This window comes from Perna viridis, chromosome 2 (genome assembly GCF_037379345.1).
Source record: "Perna viridis isolate PV_CMFRI_1.1 ecotype Kerala chromosome 2, ASM3737934v1, whole genome shotgun sequence".
NCBI lineage: Eukaryota > Metazoa > Mollusca > Bivalvia > Mytilida > Mytilidae > Perna > Perna viridis.
The window spans coordinates 62,386,927-62,396,693 of record NC_142446.1 but is presented as its reverse complement, the minus strand read 5'-3'; the positions used below and the strand labels follow the sequence as shown (position 1 = coordinate 62,396,693).

The window sequence follows — 9,767 nt, the reverse complement described above, 5'->3', positions numbered from 1 at the left end:
CTTCCCATAAGATACGCACCGTATGGCTCTTTGAATGTATATCGAACATCATGAAGAATATTTAAAGTACACGCAGAACAGTGTATAAAAGTATATAAGAGAACTGTTATGTACATGAGTATGTGTACGAATATTTCTCATGGGGCACAATATAGTTGAATATATAACCTAGTTGGATAGATATGTGGAGATGGTTATAGGACAAACCAACATATTAAAAAAGAATGACCATTTATTTGTGTACACATATAGAAATAAGTTAAAAAGATTAGTTCACAACACGTTAACTGTATATGGCAACATCAAACAGACTGAATTATAAAATGGCGCTAAATTCGGACACTAAGGTGTTCGTTGTGTTCTGTTGAGTTGTTCTTATTTTCTTCGGTTCCCATGTTATCTTTACCATTCTCGAATTTACTCGAAACATATGTAGACTTCGAAGATTTGGTGTTACGCCTGGATATCATATCTGATTTTCCAAAGAACTTTTCTCCATACATATTAAAAGTGCGTTTGTTACAGATATAAGCAATGAAAATCAAAATTCCTTGTAAAGTATTAAGGCCAGATATAGCAACATAGATCGCGATTTCATTCACAAAGAAGTTAATCAAAAGTAGGATCCATGAGCAACCAGTTGTCAGAAATAATCTAATAAAAATCACAAATTCTTTTTTGCTATGGTTCGTGTTGTTAGTAAGTTTGGCAGTTAGTTCAACTTTCTTTTTAAGCCTGTATGTTGTTATAATGTACAGTGCAAAATTTACCACGAATGTGATAACTAAAGGCACAAGTACTGTTATGATAAAGCTATTTATAGCTGATACAAAACATTTTCCATTTCGACCATATCCAATGGACGTCATACCGGAAGTGATGTAAATTACTACTATATTTGAAGTAACAATGGTCGTTGAGCTTCCATACGCAAATAGCAAGTAAAGGCAAAATAAACGGTTTCCACTTTGTCCCATTACTGTTGAAGACAGTTTGGTTTGACCAAAAATCCGAAACATATGGACAGTACAAACAGTGAAGCTACCGAAACAAGACAAGACTGAAAAATGGGTCATGATTCCTACGAACTTACAAGCAGCATTCTCGGATTCTTCCATTATCATTAACACCATGTAGAACGAATGGAATAAAACCAAAGAAACAACCATATTCAATATATTTTTTCCAGGAAGTGTTCTTAACGATGGAAATATACAGTACGTCAAAAGAGTTAAAAGAAGAAAAAGGAGTGAAATAGATGTGCATATGATCATTACAATTGTATAAACACTGATGCCTCTTTTTAAACTATCAATTATACGGTCAAAACGCTCAATACATATTCTCAATTTCTTTTCCTCATCTATTTCGTATTCATAAAATTGTAGTTCTGATCCATAAATAGGCAGTTCTACTTTGTGTCTATCCGAGCTAACTATATACTCGTTTGATGAAAATAAGACATGCCGACATGTCAAAAGTTCGGTAACTAAGTGTTTCTTTCCGTTTCCGGTTCGACATGTGTTTGAATCGACCGATATGCTGTCCGTTATGTTTACACGAAATGTTCTATAATCGTATGCTATAAACAAGTTTTTAAATGACACTTTCGAAAGTCCGGAAGTAATATTTATTAACTCGTTTTCTGTGTCAACGATACTTCCTCTGCCTGAGCTTGTCACAAATGCAATATAAGTTGACGAAGGTGTATGCCAATAAGCTGACATGGACATTAAACAAAACTCAACATTAGCTCCGAATGTATCTGACACAAAGTCATGTAATAGCCTAGTTATATTTTCGTGATCCTCGTCTGTATTGAACGAAAGTGGCAGTATGTACTGTAATTCTACTTGATATCTGGACAATGGTAATAACATATGACACCTTGAATAATGTAAATGTTTGCCAACGTAGCAATCAGTAGCTCTGCATACATTCTGAAAATAACAATGAGTTCACATTTTTAATAAAAAAATTTAAAGTAAACAATTGATGAAATACTACCATGAAAAAATCATATGCGTATATGCAATCTCCGTTTTACTATTTACTTACAGTGCTTCACATTCAGCTGGTCTTTGATTATACCGTTTTTCATTAAGTAAGAATAATTTTTTTTATGTTTTTTTTTCAAATTTTTGATTGGTTTGTTTTACATTTTGTGCTTTCACTTAAAAATACTGCATTTGAATCAAGAAAAATATATTCAAATATATTTAGTTAGTACTTTTAAGGTGACTGTCAATTTCTCAAATTTCAAATTGGTCTATTTCAGATAATTGTCCAACATAACCGTATTATTTATTTTAATGACATCATGGTAATGCATTAACTTAGTAAATATCGTTCAAGTGTGCATCGCAACATTTTTACGTCTTGTTTTCCTAAGCAGCAGTTTTATATAAATTATATTTTTATTCCGTCAGCTACATTGAGTGTGTCGATTCTCGGTTTTCTGTTTACACTTTCAGTTTGCTGTATCTGAATTGTCCTATTATTGGCACTTCAAAGTTTTGTCATTATTTGCACATACTCTACATTAAATCTCGTCCTTTAGGATTGTCAATATGTATGACATCCCAAATTCGGTTTGTAGTAGATAGTGGATTATTCATATAAATGTGTATTGATGTTATCTATATTTAAATAACGTTCAAAACGATAGCACTTTCCGTATATCCGTTACACCCTTCATTTCGTGCAATATAAAGCTAGGACATCGTTGCTTCTAGCAGATAAATCAGTTGATAATTCGACTGTCTTTGTGGATATAAACCACTACAATCGCCAAAAATCTTTCGTAACACAGTTTTAGCCAATCATTTGCACGATATGAGAGACGCTGACTATCAGCTGACTTTTCCTATACTTGGTTTAATTTTTGTTTCCGTGCAAACATGTATACTCAATACTGTTAGACCCGGTTTGCACTCATATTGTATTTGTAATTCATGACGGACTGAGGGGTTTCTTAACGGCCTTGGCTATCACTTGGGGTCTCTCACGGACGGTGTAAAGCATCGAAGCGTTTAAACAGTCCCCGGGCATGGTCGTACCCGTGAATGTGGATCATGGTGTATTCGGGGAAATTATAGTAGTCATGTGACCACGTTCACTCGTATAATTCATTAAATGCATTACCAGGTGTTTTAATGTCGATCCGTGACCTAGTGATCCTATTTGTGATCTACACACTTATTACAGCATTTGCTGAATCTTTGACCCAGCAATTTACTTTTAGGGATAATATCAACACTTTTAAGTGCATGTAAGACAGATAGGTAAGTCAACTTATTGGTGCATGCCAGTCAAGTGATGAGAAATCCTTGAGGCCGAAAAAAAATTTAAAAAATATGTTTCCGATCACCATTCTGAAATTTATAGGGTCGGTAGGTACAGATTTATTTTTATTTATAACTTTTGAAATGAAATAAGTCATTATAGTGACACCAAACTCAGAATACAATGAAAACCAAATATCCAAAGACTAAACAATTAATAATTTTAGACTTGGGCCACGACCAAATCTCTTTTGGGATTCGGAGCTTGAGATATTTTTGGGTTTGGTGGCGGTGGTCAAAACAAACAAAATATCCATGTCGAACCCCAAAAGGGATTATCCACGACCAAGAACACACCCACGTTATGTGTGTTTACAATCGATTCTAAATATAAACAACCGGTATTTCTAACTCTGTTTTTTTTTTCATGGATCTAGGATAAAAAGAACATCTTTGGCTTTATTTTCTTTTTTTTCTTTCTGAAAGACAATCGGCAGACTTTTTAATTATTATTTTTTCAATATCACAAATAAAAACATTTGGGTAGGGGATCTGTAGATACGATAACGTAACCCACTCTTCACTACTCACGAAGCATAGTGTAGGGAGGGTTACTTTATCGTATATAGGGGGTCTGAAGAAGGGTCAATTACCGGGAGCATTTTTAGGCTTAAACGGATGGTCTATTTTTGCCAGAGATTGTCTGGCATGTTATTTCTGACTTGGGTTGGGGTATGGAGGAACGGAATTTCAACCTCTTACATTGTAGTATTAGTCTATATATATACAGATTTTGGTTTTGGTTTTGGTTTTGTGTTTTCAAAAGCGGTTCTGAATTCGATTATTTTCTTCAAATTGTTACATATTTTTCTAATGGAAAAATGTTCATAAAGCAGTCCAGGAGGTGGGTATAGATTATTCAAATTGTATTTTATTTAGAACACAAGTTGAATATGGTCCATATTTCTTCATATTTTGCTGGAGAAAAAACTTGGGTACCAAGGTTAAATAGGACCTTCGTTTTACATATCTTTTAACAGTTCACGTTCCATACACGTATGTGTCTATCATGCATATGAACTTTTCAACGTTTTGTTGCAAAACACATGACATTGAGGAATATGTTAAGTTGGTGTGTCCAATTAGCTGCCCAATACTGTAACATGAAGTTTCGGGGACTATACATTATACATATAGAGGTTATGTGCACATAAAAGTACTGTGTACATGTAAGTACATTCCCAAAGAGCTAGCTCCAACGATTTTTAGTTTTGCTATATATGTATATGTCAGACTGCATGTACTGTCAACTCTTAATATGATTTTTTTAATTTAACCATTTAACCATGCAAATAAAGCAAAGTTTGTACATGTACATAAAAATATAATTTTAATCACCTTTACACGTAAACATTGTACATGTAAATGTTACCCTTTGTTAAGATGTTTACCACATAAAATCTTTTTTTAATACTTAAACTTCACTTATCATTTTTTGTAAAATTTCCGATTTATAGAAAACCGTTACATTATGACTTTCTGTACATGATATTGTGTGTAAATAAATTATGATCTGTACAAGTACGACGTGTCCGTCAAGTCTACATTATTTTTTTAATAAAGTATGTTTTATACATGTACAAAAGTACATTAAGGGTAATCTGGTTAACTGGCTTTTGAAATCAAAACACTTGAATCCATGTATGAATACGAACGAAATCATAACTTGACAAACCTGTTGATTATTTTTCAGGTTTATGTATATATATATGTACATGTATTTGTATTACTCAAGATTCTCCCTCAGTATTATTTCTCCATTGCGAATGGTAAAATTTGATTTTCAACATTTGAGCTTTAGCATAATAAGTGGAGAAATAGTTTAGAAAATTTGAATGAGTTTGTACTTATAATCTCCTTTTCTGAGCTCATTTTATTATGATATTGTACACATATTTGCTTGCAAGTTGAAATACATTGCATATGCAATTTTCTTTAAAAATGTTTTATACCCATAGTGATGTCAGATGATGTTTTTCTTAGAATATTCAATAGTCATTGATTTTTAATTACACAGTTAGATTTACTGTATATGATTAAAGATGTAGAATAACATCATACACTCAATCAACAAATGTAGGCATTGATATACAACTACATGTATGTTAAAAAAAAACAACATTTTTGATCATTTTTGTAAAGTATTAAAAATAAATGTCAACTCTTTTTCTTATATTTGCAGATAGACAAATATGGATGAATGGATTTTCAGTTAAAATGATGAGGGTTCTGTTTAGTATCAAGATATTGATACTACACACGTAAAAATAAGTTTTATTCAATTGTGAAGATTTACAGGATTTAATGAAACAGATATTCCAAAGAAAAGTCAATGATAGTGCTTTGAAATGCTGAAAGTACATACACGTTACGTTGGTTCTGAAACCAAGCGATACTGGCAGTGCCTCTGGATATATTTTATACAGCTGCAAAACAAGTATTATAATATACAGTTTATGTCCGAGGAAACATTTTTCAGGCTACAAATGTATGTACATGTAACTATTTAGAAGTTGATTAAAATTGTTTGATACAAGATTTAGTTGAAATACTGATTTTGAAGTGTTAACTGTGAGCCAGTATCGATGGATTTAGCCTTCATATACCGGTATTGTAATTTTGTTTCATAAGAATTTCGAATGTTATCTGTTGAGTACATGTACATGGCTGTAAGTGGAAATTTTTTCCATTATGCACTTTGTTCTCTTTTCCTAGAGACCTGTTTGACTAGGACTAATGTAAAAACAAAGACCTTATAAACGTAAATTCGTAGCAAATCACACACTACTAAATTGGTCCTAAGGAAGAGTAATTGACAAGCTTTTTAGGGAATTGAAAATGGAGCATTCCCAAACCCTGAATTTGCCAATATATATGTATACATTTAATATATTAAGTGTCCCCGAAAAACATTGTATATTGATATGGTGCTGACAGCGGCGTTACTGTCGGCGGCGTCCGTGTCGTCGTCCATATTCACTTGGTTTTCGTGCGATGACTTTATAGTTATGGTTGATCAATTGTTATGAAATTTTTATATGATTTTACATACCATACTACTTAAGAAATGCTCGTATTTGATTTTGAGTTTATAGCCCCTACCATTTTAAAATAAAGGCCATCCATGTAACGGACAGATACTACACTGTAGGTTTCTGTTAATCTAAAAAAAAAAAACTAAGAGTCCAGAATTTTATCAAGCTAACCTATATAAAGTGAAATGACTGATCCTTAACATGACATAGCAAGTTAAACACATCTATGCAAGTACACCTTCAAGGAAGAAGCATTGTAATATGTACATGACTTGTCTTATGGCAATCCATAGTGGAATTTGTTCCCTATTTAAATTTTTATCAACATGTGCATAATTCAATTACTGTTATCAATAAATGGAGTAGTTTACTAGACAATGCAAACACGTTCAAGACAAAACGTATGTATGTACAAATTTGCATTTCGGGCAATACCAGTCTGCGTCCATACTTGCCTCCCGAACAATACCAGTCTGTTTCCACACTTGGTATGAAATAAAAATAATTATTTTTAACACTGACTTTGCATGTGGGAAGGATTTCATTGTTAAATATTGTCTGCAAAAACCAATCCTTTTTGTTTTGTTATAATACAAAAAAAGCATCGGGCTGTTTATTTGTATTGTCCTATATAATGTCAAACAACAGGATCTTAACTGGTACACGTAATAGTCGGATTGTCGCAGGTAACCAAGTCATTTTGTCAACTCTTTGCCATTTGGAAAAGCGCACTTATACTGAAAAGTGGAGGTTACTTTGATACAAATTGAAAACTGATTACTTACCATAACGGTATCGTATATTTCTGAATCGGTGCAGTCAGGCGAATAAAAATTAGAGTTAAATATTGCTGGAATCAAATTAACATTGCCTGCAAAGACAGTATCTTTATATTCAACACTACTACAGCAGTCACAAAAGGCATAATGAATGGGGTTAATATACTGTCTTGCCTTACATCGAATGACGTCACAATCGTCTTCATCCAATTGATCGTTCTTACCAATCAAAATAGGGAGACCACATTTGCCAGATATGAACACATCTTGACCTAGATTTGAGCTCTTTCTACCGCTGTAATAAACCTCGCTGCTAGATGTTTCACATGCCCATAGCACTTCTACCGTTGTTTCGTTGTTACATTCATGACCCTGGCATGCAACATATTGACCATTTTCAATTTCTGTTATATTGCACTCCTCACTCGTATCGTATTCCATTATGTCTTTAGTTGCATTTTCAGAAAATAAGCTGATTGGAATGGCTCTGAGGCATTCGATCTTAAACCTGACTGCCCCGTAGTTAACACTGCATATATTGAAAACTGGCACAATAATTCCATTTAAGCCTTCGAAACCGTCATAAATATTTGTGTCGATGACATTGTATGTTACCTTTCCGGAATCTGAGACACTGGTAGTAAGGCCTTAACAGTATGTTAACTTTGTAATCAGAATTACACATGAAACAGTAAACGTTCTGATATGGATATGTCGCTTCAGACAACCCTCCACTTTTACAAGCCAGTTGTACGTCAGCAAGTGTTTTATTCCAGTAGTAATTGTCTGAGCATGTTTTTATCGTTTCATTCAGCGTCTGATTTGGGGGATTACATATATAGCAAAACACATTGTTATACGGTGGAAACATGTTGTTTAATTTCCGACATGCGTAGTCAATATTTTCGTTATATTTCACCCAAGTATCTGTAATATTACACTGGTTAATCAAGTAATGCTTTTCACATGGTTCGATGTAAGATGTCAAAATTACATCTGGAATTGAATATACTGAACACTCATTTTCAAGAATGTTATCGATTATATCCTCCAAATTAGAGAATGGATCAAATTTCTTATCGCATTTTACATCAATTTTCCAAGGAATATACTTATCAACCCCGTTACATTTAGCACAATAGATATTTTTGAACGTTATATAGGTGTCGGTAGCTGTAACGGGAGTATTTCTGATGATATCCGGAAAGTCCAACTCTTCCGAACACTTTCGCGCCAATTCAATATCAATGTCCTCTGGACACGACTTGATAATCATATACTTCTGACTTATATCATTTATTGTTGATTTACCTGACCGATAAAGCACGTTGTCCTCACAAACCCTTGGTTGGTATTTAAGCTCAGTTTCTGGGCAGCAACTATTATTCAACCAACACGAATTGTCGTTCGAACAAATTGGGCACAATCCTATCTCGTTACTGAATACCGGAAGTCTAAATGAATTGTGGCCTCCACCCGATTGTCCACACAAAAGTGCGTAATGATACTGAATATCAGTAATGTTTATCCCAAGAATTAAATTCATCAGCAAGGAAATGGACGTGATAATGCTCACTAACAATAAAGATACCATATTTTCAGGCAGATTATTATTCTAGGATATGTTTGCCTGAAAATAAGGAAAAATATTTATTAATGGAACAAAAGCATTTATCAGTTGTCAAATTAAATTCGTCATATTTATGGATACCATAAATTAAAGGAAAGGATCACATGTTTCTTCTTTATTTTTCTTTTGTGGATCGAGGTATGTTTATGTCATTTCCGTTCAATGCAGTTTCATAAAGTACATATTCTGTAAAATATCACACATTGTTTTGTTTTTTACTCTTTCGTTCCTTGATGTTAAACTCCATTTAGTTTTAAAATGTTAAAGTAATAAGAAATTTTGAAAATCGGCTACGAATTTTTATAGGAATTGAAATTATACACTCAATTTAGTAATATATACAAGATGAAAAATAATCATAACTTTTCAATATGTCAGCAAATGTACTGCCGCAGATTCAGAAACATTAGAATCAGACGACATGACCAAAACTTGAAAAAACAATTAATCAATGGTGATTACTCAAAGTTGACGTAAGGTTCTGCCAACAATATTGTTCAAAACAGGGTATGAAATGTGTACTTTCACAATTTGCATTATACATTAGCAGTATGCAGTAATTGAATATCATTTCAGCGAATAACGAATCAACAATCAAAACTGACGGCCATGTTTAGATATCACTTAGCGTAAACCCAACGTACTTGTGGGGTTCAGTAAGTATTTTCATGTTTTTTTATTCACACAACGTTCCTTAGATAATATTCTTTTTTGTCAATATTTCAGGTAAAAAAGCTATTCTTCGAGTGCAAACAGTTTGAAATCCCAAATAAATACTATCTAAAGCCATAATAATTAAGTTGATCCAATTTTCAGCATCGTAATTACATTGTTAAATGTACCAATAGTAAATATATTTGTACTTCCAATACGGGTTATATAATACGAAAATGGTAAAATGGATATTTTTAACTATCTCAAATCAAATGTTAAATGAAATTATAATCAATGAATCATCTCTATCATAAATGATATTAAA

The 9,767-nt window shown here is 32.9% G+C and overlaps 1 protein-coding gene across 2 annotated transcripts; it reads right to left on the bottom strand.

Moving 5' to 3' along the window:
• Positions 1–214: 214 nt before the first annotated feature.
• On the bottom strand, positions 215–7,741 carry LOC148626383 (uncharacterized). Of its 2 annotated transcripts, none has more exons than XM_088570341.1 (2): positions 7,165–7,741; positions 215–1,940 (listed from the first exon to the last, which is right to left on the bottom strand). In XM_088570341.1, exons 1-2 carry the CDS (start codon positions 7,597–7,599, stop codon positions 330–332), a joined length of 2,046 nt encoding a protein of 681 aa, XP_088426467.1. In that variant the 5' UTR covers positions 7,600–7,741; the 3' UTR covers positions 215–329. The 2 variants fall into 2 exon arrangements, with proteins under 2 accessions (XP_088426467.1, XP_088426468.1); XM_088570342.1 differs by lacking the exon at positions 215–1,940 and adding an exon at positions 5,849–6,507.
• Between the last annotated feature and the right edge of the window lie 2,026 nt (positions 7,742–9,767).

Bases quoted from the DNA above. Each gene is read 5' to 3' on its own strand.
- LOC148626383 (XM_088570341.1), bottom strand. From the start codon at position 7,599: ATGGAATACGATACGAGTGAGGAGTGCAATATAACAGAAATTGAAAAT. The intron at 1,941-7,164 runs GTAAGTAATCAG...TGTTATTTTCAG, and splicing joins AAATATACGATACCGTTATG to AATGTATGCAGAGCTACTGA.